The sequence below is a fragment of the Anomaloglossus baeobatrachus genome, chromosome 6 (assembly GCF_048569485.1).
Source record: "Anomaloglossus baeobatrachus isolate aAnoBae1 chromosome 6, aAnoBae1.hap1, whole genome shotgun sequence".
In the NCBI taxonomy this organism is placed as follows: domain Eukaryota; kingdom Metazoa; phylum Chordata; class Amphibia; order Anura; family Aromobatidae; genus Anomaloglossus; species Anomaloglossus baeobatrachus.
The window spans coordinates 184,236,572-184,259,246 of NC_134358.1; the positions used below are offsets into that span (position 1 = coordinate 184,236,572).

The window sequence follows — 22,675 nt, forward strand, 5'->3', positions numbered from 1 at the left end:
GCATCCGCTGCATCGCAGTCAGTCGTTTTTAACTGACCGCCGGGAGGGAGCAACGCAGCCTGTACCGTTTTTTGAGCAGCGCAATCCGTAGGATTTTGCTGCGCATGCTCCCTCTGGCTCCCTGCACCCGTAACCAGGATACACATCGGGTAACCAAGCAATGAGCTTTGGTTAGTTACCCGATATTTACAGTGGTTACGTGTGCAGGGAGCCAGCGCTAAGCGGTGTAAGCTGGTATCCAAGATAAATATCGGGTAACCAAGCAAAAAGTGCTTTGCTTTTAGTTACCCGATATTTACCCTGGATACGTGTGCAAGGAGGCAGACACTTCCCCACTCGGCTCCGCCCCCTCCCGCACTCCGCATGTGTACACACACGTACACACACACACACACACACACACACACACACACACAATCACTTGTCCCCAGCCCTGCAGTCCCCACGGCACTGACGTCCTCAGTGCCACGGCCCCGCTCGGCTCCGCCCCCTCGCGCTCCGCCCCCCGCACACAACGGAGTTTGACAAGGATTTCTGTTCTTTGTCATCCGTTGTACAACGCATCAGTCACATGCGTCAAGCAATGCATGTGACTGATGCAAAACAACGGAAATGTGATCCTAGCCTAATACAGATATTGTAAAATATCTTCACAAATTTTTCTACATGTCAGAGAAAAAGGCCTTTAGTGTACATAGAAAAAGTCTGAGATCTTTGAGTCCAGCTCATGAAAAATCAGAGCAAAAGCAAAAAACAGTGTTGCATTTATGTTTTTGTTCAGAATACGTATCAAAAAGTATCAACGGATTATTTTTTCCATTTGCAGAGTGAATTGGGGGATTATAGACCGGTTTCTAGATTAATTAAAAAAAAAGTGGTAAAGATGATGGCCTTAGTTATATTGTGAAAACCTGGTGACACTTTGCCTGAACAGGAAATCTGTCATTAGGCCTTTGCAAACTAATCTGAGAGTAGCATTAAGCAGAGACAAACCATGATTCCAGCAAGGATTCCCATTCCCTTACAGTACAATGCTAACTGTAGTTTGATAAAAATCAGTATTTTATCATCAAGAGATTATTATTAATGGACTAGTAAACCTGCTCATGTAGTGCTCCATATATATGCTCTGTGTAACCCCAACACTGATTGGCAGCTTTCTGGGTAGACTGGACATAAGCAGAAAACGGCCAATCAGTAGTGGGAGGTGGGGGTTACACTGGGATCAGCATTCAGAGAGCTGCTAAATCTGTAGCAGAGAAAACAATGATGATCAAAAGTGCAACAAGAAGTTAAATACCACAGCAAACAGTCTATGTCCCTACATCATGCTGCTCTTGGATAGCGTAGCAAAAACCTGTAGAAAGCGAAACACTGCAACATTGGGTATAAGGCTGCAAACCGCATATGACTGGATCCTGTTGATTCATGTTGAACGCATGAAAACGCAAGTGTTCTTTTACGGGAGAGGGAGAGACAGGCTGCTTTCTGGGCATGCTCAGTAGAGCAAATAGGATCCTTTCTATCAGCATACCACTGTTCACCTGCGGTTGCGTGCAGTACAGTCAGGATTCAATGACCTGCAGTATTTGGCCACAGCTCAAAAAAGCTACAAGCAGCGGTTTTGAGACCAGGTAAAAAAAACGCATCTTACCGCGAATCTATTGAAAATACATTGAAATGACAACGCATTTCTCAAGGATCCGGTTACATGCATTTGCCGTTTTTTTTAACGTCCGTCAAAAAACGCTGATGTGAAAGCAGCCTAAAGGGTGCTATACACGCTGCGACATCGCTAGCGATCTCGTTAGCGATGTGACACGCTAGATCGCAGCTGCGATCTGCCGAGATCGCTCATAGGTAATGTTTATAGCGCCTGTCGCATGTGCCATCTCGGCAGATCGCATCTGCGATCTAGTGTTTAACATCGCTAACGAGATCGCTAACAATGTCGCAGCGTGTAAAGCACCAATGGTGCCACCCTGTGATATACTGCAACACAGTCGCAAAGGTTTCCAACTATGTAGGATTTTTTTGCTGGCTTTGAGTCACATTTGCCATAGACCTTAATGCAAGTGACACAATACATGCGACTTGTGTGCGACTTATCAGCAACTTGTCAAAATCAGAGCCCTAAAATAAATGCGCAACACAAGTTGCCGTGTATCCCCCAGCCTAAATGTTAAATACCCAAGAAAAAAAAATTACGTTTCCCCCCAATTGGTGCTGTGAAACATTTCGCCCAGTCGTATCATACTCCGCAATAGAATACAGCTCCATACGAGTTGCTGGCTATATAATGTGAGATACATGAATGATACAAAGTGATTAATTATAAGCAGAACAGATCAATAAAAAATAGCCTGCGAGCAATGCAAAGCAAATCAAGATGAAAAATATCAGGGCATGAACGCAATCTACAGCCAGGAAATACTGCTACACAGAGACAGCAGATGGAGATGTGAAAGCGATTGCATCTGGTAGAGCACATGACTTCATTTCTGAGAAAAACACATTGAGCTGCACACTTACCGCATCCTTTTCAATGATTCGGTTCAGCATGACAATCGCTTTGCTTTTCTGCTGCCAGACCATTAACCAGAAATGACAGCAGGTATTGGGAAGAGGGCCCTGTGAAAAGAAAAGAACAAAGACTTACAAAGGAGGCAGACGCTTTCATATTTCTACAGGGTCGAGAAACTCTACAGTCTTTACAGGGGAAGCTGTCAAACAAAAGAAGGTTTACGAACAATGAAACTAAGCCCAGAGGACCACATAAGCCTTCTCCTTGTGGATGAGGGGAATGGAGGTAATTATGTGGGTTATAATTTTACTACATTTATTAGATGTGACCAACTTCCTAGAATAGATGCTTTCACAGCAAGTCTGAGATTGTGATAATCAGTCATCAGATGCCAAAAAGAAGAGCATGACAAAATATAGGTGCAGCATGGGAGAAGTCCTAGACACTGCCGCAAGAGGCTTTAAAGAGGGAAGATGACAACCATAGTAGACACACTGATGGACGGTATGGGCCACCAGCGTGTGTCATATTATGCATGCAAGTAACACAGATTTGTATTACAGCCTTGAGTGTAGGGCAGATCCTGAAGACGTTTAATAAAGGACTCAAATGTTGGTACAGCAGATACATCTCACAGACACCAACTGTGTTTATTACGAGCAAAAAGAGAAATCTCACTGGACTAGTGGCTATTAAGAGGTTTTTGGAGAAAAAAAAAAGCAAAACACGTTGATCGGGTTACCAGCTGAAATGGTATATAGAAAGCAGAAGTGAATCCGGCACTGAACTTTGAGGAACCGTGACTGAGCGGTAGTAGACAGGAAAAGCAGAACTACCAGAAGTAATCATTAAGAGGCCGTTAAATTTATAATAAAAAAAAATATCCATTTTATAAAGGTTTAGTTTCATAGTTTTTAATGTAGACAAGTCCACTGCATTCAACCCAAAGCCTATTGTTGAACTCTCTCAACACGGACAGCCCTTTAAACCCTTTTCATAGTAGTGATGTTTGCCCAAGTGCTCACACTCAACAAAAACAACCGGCTTCAACTTCTACTACAATCCAACAAAAATCTTTGTGGTCCCTCACTGGGCTTTGTTTTACAGCGGTCAGTGATAATGTACCCCAATACGGCCATTGGTGGCAGACTTTACAGCAGGTGGTCACTGAGGCCACTTATTGTCTGCAGCAGCATCGGTGGAGCTGGTAACCAAAGACCAACACAGGCCTTTCATAGAGCTGAACAGGTAAGTATGGATTGGTTTCACATCCAAGGACGGCAGTAAGTGTACTATAACATTTTGTGCGGTGCTCCTATGTTCTTACATTTCAGTTTAGTCTATATTATTTGCCCTCTAGTTACCTGTGTTAGGATATAATTTCTCTGGGCCTCCTCCACAACGACAAGACTGGCGTTGATATAATCATTTTCGACATTTTGTAGCTTGACCCGACTATGATCATCTGCAAAAGAAAAAACGAATGGAGGCAATTTATCACTTTTTACTCTTCAATTACACAGTGTGCAGAATTATATGAGTATTTTGACCATATCATATTTTTATACAGATTTTCTAGACTTCAAGTTCTATAAACTTGAATGCTTATTGCATGAAGTAGATCAGGTGATGTGTATTTACAATGAGAGAGTGTATGGCCTAAAGATACAACACCCTTTATTAAAGTGGGCAGAATTATTAGGCAGTTTGTTTTCCATATGCAAAATGGGCCAAAAAAAAATAAAAAATAAAAAAAACGTAACTGACTCAGGAAAGTCTTACAGAGTGATACAACCCTTTTGAAATTGCTAAAATATTAAGGTAAGATACAACAATCATCAAAAGTTTTGTTACAAATAGTCAACAGGGTCTCAAATATGTGTGGGTGGGGAGGGTGGAGGGGAGGGGGGTGAACGACTGACATCTCCTCAATCATTTTGCAGTTGAACCAAACAAGAAGTGACCAGGAACCCATTATTCAGCAGGGCCGCCATCAGGGCATTACTACTGTGCCTGCTGTACCGGGCCCCGTGAAGAGAGGGGGGGGGCGGTCAGGCCCGGGGTAATTACTTGGGTTTGTTAAGCCCCAGGCAGGACAGGCCCCTTCTCTTCATCGGGCCCCAGTCAAAGGCGCAGCAGAGGGGCCCGGCCGTGTCGTTTCTGCCACTGCACACACAACTAAATTGCAGGCGAAGCCCTTCTAGGACATCGCATGCAAATTAGCCATGTGGCCGGAAGCGAGTAGAGTAGGGGAGGGGGGGCGTCATCACACAGCACTGTGATGAGGTCAACGCGGAGGTGGCGAGGACATGGCATCCGGTGGTGACAGGTAAGCGCTGATAGCTGAAGAAGATCGCCAGGGGGATGGGTGAGGTGGTGGGGAGGCCCGCCAGCTGATCCCAGCCCGAGGGGGGCCCGCTAAGCCGTCCGCAGACCCGCCGACCACAAACCCGCCGGCCGCAAGCCCACAGCCCCCCCCCACCCCCCCCGACCACAGACCTGCCGACCCCTGCCCCTGTCTTGCTTCAGCTAGATCAGGGGTGGGAAACCTCCGGCCCGTGGTCTCATGCCTCCCTGCTGTGAGCCTCGAGCCTCCTGCCCCTCTGCGGGGAGCCTCCTGCCCCTCTGCGGGGAGCCTCCTGCCTCCCAGTCCTGTGAGCAACTCTCCCTCCAGTGCTGTGTGCCACACCCCCCTGTGCTGTCTGTGCTCCCTCAGTCCTGTTCATGTCCTCCAGTCCTGTTTGTGCCCCTCTAGTGTTGTCCGTGCCACCGCCAGTCCTGTTTGTGCCCAAGTCCCTCCTGCTGTGACGTGTGTATATGCACCCAGTCCCTCCTGCTGTGACGTGTGTATATGCACCCAGTCCCTCCTGCTGTGACGTGTGTATATGCACCCAGTCCCTCCTGCTGTGACGTGTGTGTATGCACCCAGTCCCTCCTGCTGTGACGTGTGTGTATGCACCCAGTCCCTCCTGCTGTGACGTGTGTGTATGCACCCAGTCCCTCCTGCTGTGACGTGTGTGTATGCACCCAGTCCCTCCTGCTGTGACGTGTGTGTATGCACCCAGTCCCTCCTGCTGTGACGTGTGTGTATGCACCCAGTCCCTCCTGCTGTGACGTGTGTATATGCACCCAGTCCCTCCTGCTGTGACGTGTGTATATGCACCCAGTCCCTCCTGCTGTGACGTGTGTATATGCACCCAGTCCCTCCTGCTGTGACGTGTGTATATGCACCCAGTCCCTCCTGCTGTGACGTGTGTGTATATGCACCCAGTCCCTCCTGCTGTGACGTGTGTGTATATGCACCCAGTCCCTCCTGCTGTGACGTGTGTGTATATGCACCCAGTCCCTCCTGCTGTGATGTGTGTATATGCACCCAGTCCCTCCTGCTGTGATGTGTGTATATGCACCCAGTCCCTCCTGCTGTGATGTGTGTATGTCCCCAGCCCCTCCTGTGATGTACGTGCTTTCAGCGTCTCCTACATGATTTATATGATTTACCAATCTGTTGACATATATACCGGGAGGAGGATATATTCAGCAGGAAGGGTCAGAAATCAGGCTGGAAACATATATACCCGCACGTGCCCGGGGGGGTGTAATATATATTATATATACATACACACGCACACACACATATATACACACACGTTTTTCCAAGAGAGGCAATGAGTGTGGAAGGTTTGAGGGGTGGAGCCTGGGCGGAGTCCCAAGGGGGCTCGAAAATGTTACCAGTATGGGGCCCTGAAATTCCTAGTGGCGTCCCTGTCCTCCAGTGCTGTCATATTCCAGAACTGCAACCTCTCTGGAGGGTCCAGAAGTGTAAGGTGTTCAGTGCTCAGCTCAGAGATATGACCAAGGTAAGGGAAGCTGAAACCAACCACCACTGAACAAGACAAGTTGAAATGTCAAAGCTTAGCCAAGAAATATCTGAAGATAGATTTTGCAAAAGTTTAAAAGGTCCTGATTAGAGGAGAGCAGCCCTTGATGGACCAGATTGATGAGCCCATGTCTTGATTAGTATCGACAGTCCTTACTGTAACATCCACTCAGACGCCAGTGAGGTAATGATATGGACTGGTATTATTAAAGGTGAGTTAGTTGGCCCTTACTGGGTTGAAGATGAAGATGGACTCAAAATCGATTCCCAAATCTGCCACTTTTTAGAGGACACTTTTTTCAAGCAGTGGTACAGGGAAGAGGCTGCATCATTCAAGAAAACCAGGATTTTTATGCAGATCAATGCTCCATTACATGAATCAAAGTATTCAATTGTTTGGCTAGCCAATAAAGGCATTGAAAAAAAAAAATGTAAGAGTATTGACATGGCCCCTTCCTCACCTGAACTAAACCCTACTGAGAACTTGTGGGCCCTTTATACACAGGTGATTTACAGTGAATGTCTCTGAACAGAGCCTGTGGTTGGAGCTGCCCAAAAAGTTCATCAGATAAAAAAAAACAAAGACTATAGATGGACGGCTTAGGATTTAAAGAAAAGAATGGCGGCTAATATATTGGTCACTGATTGTTTTTTTTTCAATGATTTGTGTTTTTGATCATTTTGAGTTGTTTGGTTATTATTCTCACTGTAACAGATTAAAAGCAACAGAGATAGGAACCTTTTCATTTTTTATTTAGTTACATAATAATTCTGCACAATAATAGCCCTCCAAACATTACACTCAGAAATATTCTCCCGAGAAAGACAAAACCTCACTTATACTTTCTTAAATATTTAGGTTTATAAAAAGGGAGTCGTCAGCAGGTTCTTGCTACCTCAACAGCACAATTTAGGCAGAGAGCCCGAATTCAACAATGTATCCCTTATTTTACTGGGTGCGGCGATTTTGACACAGGGTTTTCAGATTTGGCATACAGCAGAGCTGATAGAGCTGCCCTTACCCACACCAGACTACATAAAATGTCTATAGATCGTGAGCTGCCAATCACAGAAGGGGGCGTGTCAGACTAAGACATGAGGCAATAAAGTCCACAAATCATAAGGTCCTGGTGCTAAAACAAGCATTTCCTGTAAACTGCTCATACCTTAACAAGAAGGGGGCATCGCTAAATTCTGTTTTAACCCTTACAGCTTGCGGTCTTCAGATTATATAGCAAAAACCTGCTGACTTTCCTTTTAACCTTTTGGATTGCCTGACAGCGCTGTAATTGTTCAATTATGAAAATATATCAAAAATACTAATTGCCTAATTATTGTGCACACAGTGTACATCAAAAGAAATACACTAAATGGTCTCATATACTGTGATCTAAATATCCTTGCCAGCAGCAACTATCCCTACTATATAGCATCAAAAAAGTGGCCTGCACAAGTGCACATCATGTTGGTGTACAGATAATGTTCTCTAGGCACTGGATCAGTCTTCTAAGGCAAGGATATGGCACATTGGATCCCACACACAAGGTGTGCGTTATCACACAACAACACTTAGGAGGATAAGTTCTGCAGTTTCTTCCTGTGTAAGGAATCCTATAATTTGCGATTACGGAGTAGAACCGGTATGACTATACTTAATTACATCACAGTAAATTGCTGTTTTCGTACTGATGAATGGAGACAGGCAAAAATGCCCATATCACACAATGACCATTATTGTGCACCGTCCCATGTCTCCCCCCACACCAATACCAGAGAATAGCAGTCATTTTTCTGCATTTGGTTTCCAGTGCGAAAATGCTGTGTAAATTACATATCTTCAAAACTTTTTTTTTTTTTTTTTTTAAGAACACATACTGGCTAGCAAAATATAGCAGGAGCACCACTTTTACCTTACAAATCGCCCTAATAAGCCTTTTCCAGAGTAAACTCCGTTGTGACTCTTCCCTCCCTAGTTACTCTCCCCAATTGCCCCCCTTTATAGCTTCTCCGCTACTGCTTGCTCAACAAAAGCAACCCGTGGACTTTTCATCTCCTCAATATTCCTATCAATGTATGTAAACACAAAACACTACGGGTCATCTCATCTATTTCCCTTTTTGGCTGTCTGGCCAGTGTGATACACTAGTTGGCTGTCATTCACTATTGGGTATATTAATGCAATCATTGAAGGACAAATTAAAGAAGTTTACTTTTACTCCGATTGTTCAAGCACAAATGGACATTGTAGCTTTTAAAACTAATTTTCAGCTCAAAAAGAAACTAAACACATACTACATGCGTGTGGTTCACACTAGAGGGAGCATTGAAAGCACACTCATTACAGTGCTGAAATGGGCAGGTTTTTGTTGGTTTTTTTTTGTTTTTTTTTTTTTTTTACACAAACTTTGGATAAATCACTACTACAGGAGAATAGAAGAGTGGCTGTAATAGATCTTAATTAGAAAAGTGTGCTTCTTCCTCCACTCATAAGCCACTTCTCACTGCCTCCTAAACGCAACATTTACTTTGAAAAGCTGCTGAAGTCCATCTAGCCGTCCTGGTCATAAGGCAGACTGACCGCTTAGGCCCTCTTCACGCATCAGTTTTTTTGCCATCAGTCACAATCCGTCGAATTTTGAAAATAAAAACAAAACAGATCTGGCGCCACTGGATCATTTTTTTCCCTCAGACTTGTATTAGTGACGGATTGCGATGGATTACCTCACGTTTCATACGTTGTTTGACGGATCCGTCGAAAATTGTTTGTCCTTCGGACGGAGATAACGGACAAGGTAACTGTCTACGTCGAAGAAACAGACGGCGACAGATCCGTCGTTTGGTATAATGGAAGCCTATGGGAGAAAGATCCGTCTTAATGCGTCAAATGACGGAATCCGCCAACAGATTCCGTTTTTTTAACGGAGCATGCTCAGATGGGGTGTAAAAACACTGTATATGATGCAACAGATAAGTTTTTTCAATGGATCCGTCGCATCAGTTTTTCCACAATCTGCGACGGATCCGTCTATCCAACAGATTGTGACGGATGGCAAAAACTGATGTGTGAAAGATCAGATCACAGCTGACAAAAGGTCTATGCAGGAAAGAGGGGGAGGAGCAGAGAGAGAGACACATGTACATGCTGGATTAACATATACACTGCTCAGTATCGCTTTATAATGCCCTCTATGCTAGGACTAGTCCTGTGAGTGTGCTACAGGGAGAAAAAAGGGGTACACCATGTCTAAGTATAGATGGTATGCGTCAAAGTAACATTCATATTAAAAATTCAGACCACCATGAGTGAGTGGTGCGCTCCAGCGTGCACTTCCTCAACGTTTTACCAGCTTGTTCAGTGCAAGCACTGTGCAGGGGCAGAGCTAGCCAGTAAGAAAGTAGAAGGATGATCCAGACCTTGAGTGCTACCCATGGTATGCAGAGCATCTCATTTGCCACTTACATGAAGACATTTTTATCCCAGAACATTTCTGCAGATTTTTAAACTGAAGGTCGGTCTCATCCTTGCAAAAGATCTCCTGCAAGAACCTGTGTGTAAATTGATACTCCCTTTAAAAGGTTCAGGACTTAAAGGAGTATCCAACATAAACTCCAAAATTTTTTGTAAGCTAATCTATGCTGTATTGTCATATAAATCACCCCTACATTACTTTTGTTTTCTAACTTTTGTTCCTCTTGAGTTATCCCTTTATTCTCTGCACACTTTGTTTACATGCAGCTCAAGCAAACTTGGCATGCCTGACTGCCGAACCTCACAGTCAGAGCTGGCACCGCCCGGCCTCACTGTCAGCCATGCCCCCTGACCACACATTGGCTGTCAGTATTCTGCCCCAGCACTGACCTCTTATCGCTCCAGCAAAGATGGGCACATTTCTACAGTATATGTGCGGTGGATGTGAGGTGATTGTGCTGCACAGATGAGATATCACTGCTCTGTATAACGAATGATTGGTAGCACAGAGCAGTGATCCTGCTTCTCTAATCAGTGACCGCACAATCACCTCTCATCCACCGCACATATAATGTAGTATGTGCCCATCCCTGTCCCCATAATATAGTAATGTAATGTGTCCATACTTCTGCCCATCTTATAGTAATGTATGAGGTTACCTGGTGGCCGCCACTGGATCCAGCGGTGGCCGCGATTAACCTCAGTGACACCTCAGCTGATCGCGCTACTCACCTCAGTTGCTGCGTGGAGGTGACAGGAGCGGCGGTGTCTGCTGCAGCTCCTGTCACCTTCATGCTGGAAGCGACGCTGGAGGTCCGTGGATTACGCCGGACATAGAGGGCTTTTTGGGGCTTATTAAATTGGTAATGAGGGAATTTGTTTGTGTTTTTTATTTCTAATAAATGATTTTTTCAGGTGTGTGTGTGTGTGTGTGTGTGTGTGTGTGTGTGTGTGTGTGTGTTTATTTACTGTAATTTACAGATTAATCATGGATGGTATCTCGGGGAGACGCCTGACATGATTTATCTAGGATTTAGTGGCAGCTATGGGCTGCCATTAACTCCTTATTACCCCGATTTGCCAACGCACCAGGACAAATTGGGAAGAGCCGGGTACAGTCCCAGAACTGGCGCATCTAATGTATGCGTCAATTCTGGGCGGCTGCTGACTGATATTGTTAGGCTGGGGGGCTCCCCATAACGTGGAGCTCCCCATCCTGAGAATACCAGCCTTCAGCCGTATGGCTTTATCTGGCTGGTATTAAAATTGGGGGGGACCGCACGCCATTTTTTTTAATTATTTAATTATTTCACTGCACAGTATACACCCGCCCACCGGCTGCTGTGATTGGGTGCAGTGAGACACCTGTCACTCAGCGTGGTGGCGTATCTCACTGCAACCAATCATAGGCGCCTGTGGGCGGGGAAAGCAGGGAATACGAGATTGTTTAATGAGCGGCCGGCTTTTCCAAAATAGTAAAAGCCGCCGCATCAGTGTGAATGCCGTGCAGCGCCGCGCTGGGGAACGGTGAGTATGAGAGAGGAGGGGAAAATGACCGACAGACAGAGAGGGACAGAGATAGTGATGGACCGACAGAGAGAGAATAGAGACTGAGAGGGAGAGACCGACTGACAGAGAATAGTGATTGACAGACATTGTGAGACATCACTCGTTTCCAGTGTTTTAGGAAACATGCGAGAAATGTATTTAGAAAATCGGATGTCACTAGGATGGTGTGAGTGCCGTCCTGTGACATCCGATTATTTACATGCTCCCATAGACTTGCATTGGAGAAACTCGCAGTAGAGACTCGCAAAAAAGCAGCATGCTGCGATTTTTTTCTCAGTCCGATTTGGACTGAGAAAAAAAAAAAACAATCGCAAATGCGAGCTGAATCATTGACATGTGTCCGATTCCAATGCGAGTTTTTCTCGCATTGCTCTACTGCGAGAAACTCGCAAGTGAGAAGCAGCCTTAAAGCAATATACTGTGCAAAAGTTTTAGGCTAGTTTCACACTTGCGTTGAACGGCATCCGTTGCATTGCGTTGTGTCACGGATGCAACGGATGCATTGCATATAGTGGCACAACGGATGCTGCAAAGCAACGCAATTTTTTTTTTTCTCACAGTTTTACCGTCGGCAGACTATTGTGAACGATCAGCTGATTACTCCCAGTAGCCGGCCGCCGGGTGATCAGCCGATCACTCACAGTAGCCGGCCGCCAGGTGATCGGGTGATCACTCACAGTAGCCGGCCGCCGGGTGATCAGCTGATCACTCACAGTAGCCGGCCGCCGGGTGATCAGCTGATCACTACCAGTAGCCGGCCGCCGGGTGAATAGCTGATCACTCACAGTAGCCGGCCGCCGGGTGATCGGGTGATCAGCTGATCACTCACAGTAGCCGGCCGCCGGGTGATCAGCTGATCACTCACAGTAGCCGGCCGCCGGGTGATCAGCTGATCACTACCAGTAGCCGGCCGCCGGGTGATCAGCTGATCACTACCAGTAGCCGGCCGCCGGGTGATCAGCTGATCACTACCAGTAGCCGGCCGCCGGGTGATCAGCTGATCACTACCAGTAGCCGGCCGCCGGGTGATCAGCCGATCGTTCGGTCGCCGACAATCTGTGCGGGGGTCGGGAGCAGGGGGCGGAGTGCGAAGTAGGTGGAGCCGACGAGCGGGGCCATGGCTGAGGACGTCAGTGCCGCGGGGACTGCATCGCTGGGGGATAGGTGAGTGTGTGTGTATGTGCGCGTGTGTGTGTGTATACATACGGAGTGCGGGAGGGGGCCGGGCCGAGCGGCGAAGTGTCGGGCTCCCGACACACGTAACCAGGGTTCCTTGGTTACCCGATGTGTACCCTGGTTACGGGTGGAGGGAGCCAGAGAGAGCACGCGCAGTGGAATCCAGAGGATTCGGCTGCTCAAAAAAACGTTACATGCTGCGTTCCTTCCGCCCGACGCAGCGCCAAAATAACGACGCTGCGTTGTCCAGCGGATGCAACGCAGACACTTGCGTTACAGTGCGTTCTCCATACAAGTCTATGGAGAATAGCGCAGTGCGTTAACGGACTGCGCTATTCTCCATAGTGACGGACTCCGCTGAACACAAGTGTGAAACTAGCCATAGACAGGTGTGGAAAAATGCTGCAAAGTTAGAATAGTTTAATAAATACAAGTGTTAATAAGTCATTTTTAATAAGTCACAAAATGCAAAGTGAATGAACAAGAGAAATCTTAGGCCTCATTCATACGCACATAAAACAGATTAAGGCTATGTGCGCACGTTGCGTTTTTTTCCCACGGAAACGCTGCATTTTGAACTGCAGCGTTTTCAGTGCCAAATTGCATGCGTTCAGCTTCCCCAGCAAAGTCTATGAGAAAGCCAAAAAATCAATGCACACGCTGCGTTTGTAAACGCAGCATTTTTGGATGCCCAAAATCGCTGCGGGGAAAAAAAAGCAGCATGTCACTTTTGTGCATTGTAGCTACGTTCTCCACCCATTGAAATCAATGATGTGGGTCACGACGCAACCAAAATGCACTTGGACTGTATTTTTGTTGCGTTCCGCAGGCTTTTTTGACAGAGCGAGACTTTTCAGTCTCTCTCGGTCAATGGCAGTCTATCTGTCTGTGGATGTCGGTGAATCTCCCTCTGTCTGTCGGTCGGTCTCTGTCAGTTGGTCGCTCTGTCTGTCTCTGTCGGTTCGTTTCTCTCTGTCTGTAGGTCAGTCTCTCCCCCTCTCACTGATCCCCGATCACGGGCGCGGCGCTGCACGGCTGTCACACTGCTCCGGCGGCTTTTCCTCTTTTGAAAATGCTCATTATGCAATCTGGTATTCCCTGCTTTCCCCACGCACCGGTGCCTATGATTGGTTGCAGTCTGACACGCCCCCACACTGAGTGCAGCTGTCTCACTGCAACCAATCACAGCTACAGGTGGGCGGGACTATATCGTGCAGTAAAATAAATAATTTTTTAAAATAACGACATGCGGTCCCCCCAATTTTGATACCAGCCAGGGTAAAGCCACACGGCTGAAGGCTGGTATTCTCAGGATGGGGAGCTCCACGTTATGGGGAGCCCCCCAGCCTAACAATATCAGCTAGCAGCCACCCGGAATTGCCGCATCCTTTAGATGCCACAGTCCCGGGACTTTACCTGGCTCATCCCGAATTGCCCTGGTGCGGTGGCAATCGGGGTAATAAGGAGTTCATGGCAGCAGCCCATAGCTGCCACTAAGTCCTAGGTTGATCATGACAGGTGTCTATGAGACAGCCCCCATGATTAACTTGTAAGTGAAAGTAAATAAACACAAACACCCAAAAAAACCCTTTATTTGGAAGAAAAAAAAAAACAAAAAACAACACCCTCTTTCACCTCTTTATTCAAATCTCCAAATACCCCTCCAGGTCCGACGTATTCCACACGAGGTCCCGCGATGCTCTCAGCTCTGCTACATGAAGCTTACAAGAGCGGTCACAGACCAGACCGCCCTCTGTCAGCTCCACGCAGCAACTGAAGTGAGCCGTGCGATCAGCGATCAAGTCACAAGTGAGTTGCAGTCTCAGGTGGAGGACTCCAGCTGGCCGCGGGTAACCTGAGTGATGGCAGCGCTAATTGTGCGGGTAACCTGAGTGACGGCAGCGCTAATTGTGCTGCTCACTTCAGTTACTCAGGGGATTAGCGGACACCGGTGAGTGCTTCACGGGTGACCGCTAATCAGGACGCCACACACAGAGCCGCGGTATGACAATGAAGTCGGGTGAAGTTCACCCGAGTTCATTCTCATCGCGCGACTGTCTGTGTCTGCTGTCCGCCGGCATGTAGCAGAGCTAAATTGCCGGGGGAACGCACTGTCACAAATGCATCCAAAACGCATGCTGTGGAGTCGGAGCTCATTTTGGTGGAGTCGGAGTCGGTATAAAATGCACTGACTGACTCCTAAAATATATAATAAATTGGGGACAGTAGTGCAATGCAGAATGTGCTGAATATTTTACTAAATAATAACATTTAGTATAATGCTTATGTTTAAGTGAAAAATGTATTGTAGTACAATGTGAACATCAGACATTTAATTATTTTTATGATACAATAATCAAGATATTTAGATAGAACATAAAACATTTATTGGAATACATCTTTAGAACACAAAAAAACTAATAAATTGTAAATATGTAATACAATATGTAAATATATAATACACCCACATACATACACACACACAAGATATATATGTAATCTACTGTATATTACATAGTGTATTACATATTTACAATTTATTACAGTTTGTGTTCTAAAGTTGTATCCAATAAATATATTTTATGTTCTATCCAAATATCTTGATTATTGTATCATAAAAATTATTAAATGTCTGATGTTCACATACACATGTTCATGTATTACAATAAATTTTTCACCTAACTATAAGCAATATATGTAGGAGTCGGAGTCGGTGCAAGAGAAATTGAGGAGTCGGAGGTTTGGTTTAACGACTCCACAGCCCTGCCTCAACGTCAGGGATTTTGCAGAATTTGCAGGAGTAACCAAATATACCAAATAGGTGATATTGTTCATGATCATTTTAACCAAACTGTGCTATAAAAAGGTGAGGTTGTGGGAAGGTAGTTTTATGTTATAACTCACATACACATGGAAACACGGACACACCCAGAAGACACAATACCGGTGGTGTTCTGCCTAGTCTTGCCATGGTGTAGGACTTGTGAAATAAAACCTCAGCAAGTTTTTTCCCAGGCAAAGATTTCAAAGCAAACTGATGGTCCAATATGTGTTATTCAGGCTCTTTTGAAGAAGCATCAAGATACGGGTAAAGTTGAGGACCATAGACACCGTATTAGCCAAGGAAACTCAGTGCAGCAGATAAGACACATGCTTACTTCCCTTCTAACTCAGAAGATTAACTGATAAGCACTGCTGGGTATAACTGACAGCAACTAGTGGGAACCATCTACACTTCTCTACTTTTCGAACTACTGCCCAAAACCAAATAGAAACAAAGGAAAGTGACAACCATTCACCTAAATCTAGGAAATGGTGTACAGAAAAATGGCAGCAGGTGCTCTGGACTGTCAAAGTCAAAGTGTAAAACACATGGCTGTAATGCAAAGCAGTTTGTGTAGCCAAATGGCTGGAGAACGGTGCTATAATGAGAGTCTGCAAGGCAACCGTACAGAACAGTGGAGACTCATTGCAAATTTGAGGCTGCAGTTCAGCAAATTGTGTTGGGGATTTACTCATGATTATGGTGTCCGCAATGCTGAGAAATAAAGGTAAATACATATCCATCACACAATACCATCAACGAGGTGTCTGACTGGCTCCAAACCTATTCTGAACAAAAATAATGACCCAAAACAAAGCCAGTCATTAATTGGGTTTTTCCATCCACGCTTGAGACAAGTCTCGAGTGACTACCGTATGTGACTGAAAATTGCTAAATTGTGACAGCAAGATGTCATAGGACTGCCACCGCTCACACCAGGAATACAGAGGAATCATGGCAGCGTGCGCACAAAGTGACTGCAGACTTATCAAGAGTCTGGACAATCCGTTAAAATGTTCTTCAGTCGGAAGAAGGTTTGGAAGTGATGAGATGGCCAAGATTTCAACATCAAGTCTGTCTCTGATTACTTTAAGAGACATGTGGATGTCAGCCTGTACAAATCCTTCTAACATATGTGATTAGTTCTTCAAGATGGTATAGCGGTCCTTCAAAAATTGTGTGCAAGAGTATCTACAAGAATTGATGTTTTTTTCGGAGGCAAATGGTGATCACTCCAAATATTGATTTGATTTAGATGTCTTTCATTCACATTTCTTTTGTAAAGCATTCTTAGTCAACAAAAGTTTACAAAAAGGTGTTTAAAAAAAATAAAAATTGTTTAAACGATTTGTTAAAAATATATAAAGAAAGCAGCAGGAGACTGAACAGTTTAATGTGAAAAACTGGACAAGACTCGACACGCTGGATAAATGTCGGCTTTAAGGAATTCAATTTCACTTCCAGATAGACAAGACTCAACAAGTATACAAAATGATATGTCATCATGATCAATTACCCGTAAGAAATCACCCCATGAAAAATAACCTTTACTAGGCAACTGGTCTTTTATGCGCAAAAAAAGTAAAAACTTCCCCTGACCGGAATTTCACAAAAGGCAGCCAAAAGAAAAACGGTCACTGTGCTGCATAGTATTGTGGTGATGGCTCCATGGTTTCTGTGTGACTTGATTTGGCTAGGCCTTTTATCGACTTAGGGAACAAACACAGATTCATTTCTTACTGGAATATCCAAGAGACACTTATGATTCATTCATCAGCTGTTTTCCGAGGGTTTACAGTAAGCGCTGTATAAGCATTCACTTGATAAATAAAATTGACTCGCTAAACAAATAACTCAAGGACGGAGTTTAAAGCATTTCCTAAACTAATAATTTACATATATTTAGGCTTTTGTGCACACTGGCATTTTTCTCCTACGCCACCAACACAGCGCAATTACAAAAGTGACAAGGATAAAAGGAGCTAGTGCGGCCCTCCTTTCAGTAAATGGTGCTGGTATGCGGTAACAGTTTGCCCATGGCAAAAATTATCTTGCAAAATTTCTGTATTGTGTCCTTGTATGTCAAAATCAAAGAATGAGTAATTTTTTTTTAGATTCCTAAAGACCAAAAAGTATGCAGGGGCTAAATCGGAGTCATTATGATCGCATACTAAGACAAAAGAATAGGCTATGATACAGACCTGAAGCATTTCCAAAGAGAATCAAATATTGGCACTAAAGGTTTAGCCGAGCACAGTCACCGATTAAGTTAATAGTTTGGGTCAGACCTATTCCACTTGACCCTATAATACACATGAATGCTGGACTAAGTGGTCTGAAAGTGGACTTCGGGGTTTGTCCAACCAACAAAGTTTGTTTTAATCAATAGATCTTCAAATAAAAAGACGTTTCCAAATTGGAGGAGTTAAAAAAAAAAATGTTCCTGTGCTTAGCTAATCTTATATATGTACCCCTGCTATGTACTGTGTAATGAATGTGTCTGACCGGCCAGGGACATGGTCTGATCATACCACTGCTCCTGGACTGGGGAGTTGATTCCTTTCCATGGTTTACCAGTACACTTTTTTTTTTTGCAGAATGCACCAAACTGTTAATTTGACCACTGCTAAAATTTCCGCCATCCCTGGTGGATTTCTTCTTTTTTTTTTTTTTTTTTCAGCCTAATTATGTCTGTTTCTCTTCTATTGAAAGCACCTTTGACTTCATGGTAGGAATTCACAGCAAGCGCTTCCAAATGCAGACGTCACTTGGAATCAGCTCCAGACCTTTTACCTGCTTAATTGATGGATTAACAAGGGAACAGTCCATGCAGCCCATTAAAGAGCTTTTGGGATAATTGTCCAATTACTTTACATTTCCTCCCCCCCAAAAAAAGGCAGCTACAGATGAAAGCTGAAATTCTTAAACTCTTACTCCAATTAGGATGTGCACACCCTTAAAATTAAGCTGAAAGCTGAAATTAAGACCACATTGATAATATAATTGTATTTTGAACATGTTTTGGTTAACTGCTGGTCTTTCATTGTCTGACCGCGATTGCCATGATTTGCAGAAGACGTCAACTCCTTACAAATCTCACATATATACAACTGCGTGATATTATGCCTACCTGTGTATACGGAGGATGCTGGACTCTGTGCACATTATGAGAATCGCAACACTGCACACATTCATGTGATTTGCAAGGAGCTGATTGTTACCTGACTCTTGTAAATCATGATAACCCCATACAGAAGGGCATGCTTACAAGATGGCAAACAAAATTAGTTTGGGGAAATCAACGCCCCAGCAGACTAGTCCCGGGACATGTTCAAAAGGAGTGCTGAATAAAACTTTAATTTTTGAAGTACATAGATAACTGATATATCAGCTAAAACAAGAAATTGTATTTTAAAATGCAAAAATATCATGGACTACAGACAAGGTGGCGGGGGAGATTAAGACCACTAACTGCTTCTCTAACTATGCGTTTATTCATTTTCTGAACCTTCTATACTTCCACAAATAAAGTTCCCCTTTTTAGTTTTTAAAACGACAAATCATGATTCATGCAATATAAGTCTCCTCCAATACACTTTATCAGGATAACCTTACATATTTGTGGCAGAAGCTGTAAAATGGCTTTGTTTTTTTGCAAGATGAGACGGATTTGTAAGGCACATTTTTGAGATACGTAAATTAAAAGGAACCTGCAAGCCTTCCCATGTCCCATTCATACTGCTTCCAACAAGTCCTATACATTTTTTTTAGCAATTTCCCTAAAATCATTTACTTAAATTTGGCCAGTGGCCGTTTTTTTCTTCTCGCTGACTAATCATCCCAATACTCATGTTATCATGCTTCAGTATTTCACAAGGGTACCACGTCAAAGAGTGATCCTCTCTTTTTCTAGTGTCAGGAGATCACAGTGCATGGCTACAAACACACTTGTGCGGGTTAAAACTGCTGGCTGTGCAGATTCCCCTGGGTCCGGTGCTGCAAGAGCCAAGTAGTTTGTCTGGTCTCCTAACTCTGGATGAAAAAACGGGCCTCAGCTGTTTTGAGTTTCCCATTCAACTCTGCTATAAAAACTCCCCTCTCAGCTCAGGGAGTTTATAGCTAGCCTCAAGATTGAACTAGTAAGCCGAGGACCTAGATAGAAGATGTTGTGGGAACAGTAGCCAGAGATTGCGGCATGGAAGTGGTGTGGTATTTTCCTTTCCTTTTATTCCCATTTCAGTTTGCCTCACTTGTCCGTTCCCCTTTAATCCGTCCAGTAGTTTGGGAGTGAATTGTGCAATCATTGTTTCTTTTACCCTCCCTGTATCCTCAACCTATAGCGGGATTAGTGTTCCTTCTGACCTACGCATTAGACAGGTTTGTATTTACGGAAAGACAGGGATAGAAACGTGATGGCCACACAAGGTGAAAACTCCTCTAGGAACATCAGGGAATTCATCGCTGCTGAGAGCAATTGTCAGAGGTTGCCCCTCCCTAGTGGCAGTATATCCCTCCCCCCATCTCACCTTGCGCCGACCTTGGTGGAGCAAGACAACCAGGAGCTGCCCTAGAGGAGCACCTGGTGACTATTGTCAGACAAATCCATCCTCACCATTAGAGGCTCTGGGGAGGACTGGATAGGCACTTTGTCATGCCCCTCTAAGAGTAAGCCTAGCTCTGGGAACACTGAGTCCACGTCCCGCTCTCCTCTTCATCACTATACCATGAGAGTGAAATTGAGTAGCATGATCTGCAGAAGCGCAGTCCATGCCTGCACTTTACAAAGCTCTGACTTCCTGACAATGTGCACTGCACATGCATAGGCAAAGATTTGTATAGAGTCGGAGGAGACTCTGCTCTTACAAATTATGTTACTCAAGCCTACAAGGGTGTGATGTCATGATTAGTGAGATGATTAATCCAGAGGATAGAAAACGCTCCCTAGACTAGACACCTAACGATTTGCATATCCTTGAACAAAGTAATAATTTTATGGAAATTAAACAGAAAACAAAAGACAGAAGCTTGTTGGAAGCGATATAAAGAGTGGGATAAAAGGCATGGGGCTGGTTTGTGGGATATCGAGAAGCTGTCAAGTTCCCTTTAAACACAATTCTTATTAAAGAAGGAGTCCCCAGCAAATATTTAGCCTCTAAATATATTGCAGCCATCATATTATCTAGCACCGTGTACTTACAATTGCTCATTTTGCCTTTCTACCCAGTTAATTCTTCTCTTTTCCATTAGACCTATGACATCAAGTGATTAAAAGCAGACCAGCTGAATCCTTCTAAGCTCTATGTAGAACAGGAAGTCTCTTTTCCCTGCATAAATCATCATTAGAACTACAAAGTGTTTTCTGTGACCTATATTTGTATAAATCTTATAGAGATCGGTTCAGTTATACAGTTTTATTTCGGTTCTCTTACTATTAATTTGTGCAATAAAATATACTTTTTGAAGAAGTAATTTCTGTCTACATCCTTATATTGAGAGAGCCATGATAGCTTCAGTCAACGGAGCTATATAAATGTACCTGTCTGACAATGCTTTGAGACAAGTTGTAGTTTTCACTGTTTCCATTTCCGAGTACATATAAATGTTTGATCACTTCATTCATACAGGGAAATATATATTATTTATATAATATAAATATATATTTTGATATTCTATACACACGGTTTTCTCTCATTAAAACACCCCCACTAAGTTACCATTGGTTTATAGGTTATGTTTCATTACTTCTTCACCAGAAATTCAACAGACAATAACTTTAGAGAGTTATAAGGAGATTGTTTTCTACATAACCAGCTACAGTTTTGGAATCCAAAATTTTTTGAGCATTTTTTGTTTGTGGTGATGCCAAATGTGTATCTTTTCTTGCAATTTTTTTTTTATTTTAGTCCTAGTAGGATTAAACTTAAAATGGGAAAGCTGGGATTTTGCTATGTATAAGAAAAAAAAAAAAAGTAGCTTTTTCTTTCTATCAAACTCCTCGGAAGCTGTGGCTGCTATTTACCAAACAATTTAAGGAGTTAAATTTCTGGGATAGACTTATTAAATGTATACTTTTGGTGAAGAAACGTACTTTGTGGTTCTTTATTCACCATTTCAAGTTTTCGGCTAATTAGGTTTTGGTGTACAGGGGCTTGATTGTATATGGGGTCTTTTCCTCCCTGTCTGATTCCCTGGCCCCTCCATCTGCCTCCAGTCTGTGAATGACCTGCCTCTTGTGCTTGAAATTTCAGCAGTAAGGGGTGCTTCACACACAGCGAGATCGCTACTGAGATCGCTGCTGAGTCACGGTTTTTGTGACCTCATTAGCGATCTCGCTGTGTGTGACACTGAGCAGCGATCTGGCCCCTGCTGTGAGATCGCTGCTCGTTACACACAGCCCTGGTTCGTTTTTTTATTGTTGCTCTCCCGCTGATAAGCAGACATCGCTGTGTGTGACAGCGAGAGAGCAACAATCCTGAATGTGCAGGGAGCAGGAGCCGGTGTCTGACAGCCTGCGGTAAGCTGTAACTAAGGTAAACATCGGGTAACCAAGGTGGTTACCCGATATTTACCTTCGTTACCAGCCTCCGCAGCTCTCATGCTGCCAGTGCCTGCTCCTGCTCCCTGCACACACAAAGCTAAGCAGTGTGCGCCGGTAACTAATGTAAACATCGGGTAACCATACCCGATGTTTACCTTAGTTACCAGTGTCCGCAGCTTCCAGACGCCGGCTCCGTGCAAGCGCAGCGTCGCTTGCACGTCGCTGCTGGCTGGGGGCTGGTCACTGGTCGCTGGTGAGATCTGCCTGTTTGACAGCTCACCAGCGACCATGTAGCGATGCAGCAGCGATCCTGACCAGGTCAGATCGCTGGTCGGATCGCTGCTGCATCGCTAAAGTGTGACGGTACCCTAACTGGTCATTCACAGAATAGAGACAGGTGGGGAATCACAGACAGGGAAGAAAAGACCTGTTCATGTACAGTCCAACCCCTATGCACCAAAATCTAATTAGCAAACATTGGTTATTTAAGAACAACAACAATGGGGATTTCTTCAACAAAGGTATCAATTTGATCAGTATTACAGCCATGTCTTGAATTTACACTACAAAATCATGCCGACAGGTTCTATTTAACCCCTTCACAAACCATGACTGATATATCCGTCATGGATCATGTGAGGTTAATCCCCGCCCCCTGCAGTAGGCAGGTCGCGGCGATCCGCGCACATATCAGCTGT

At 44.3% G+C, this 22,675-nt stretch overlaps 1 protein-coding gene across 2 annotated transcripts in view; it reads right to left on the minus strand.

Moving 5' to 3' along the window:
- PTPN2 (protein tyrosine phosphatase non-receptor type 2) overlaps nt 1-22,675 on the minus strand; it is a 112,868-nt gene that overhangs the window by 45,476 nt on the left and 44,717 nt on the right. For both annotated transcript variants that reach the window (XM_075316404.1, XM_075316405.1), the window contains exons 3-4: nt 3,889-3,989; nt 2,533-2,631 (exon numbers count right to left, since the gene is read on the minus strand). In XM_075316404.1, coding sequence (XP_075172519.1) covers nt 2,533-2,631; nt 3,889-3,989 — 200 coding nt within the window. The remainder of the gene's footprint in view (nt 1-2,532; nt 2,632-3,888; nt 3,990-22,675) is intronic.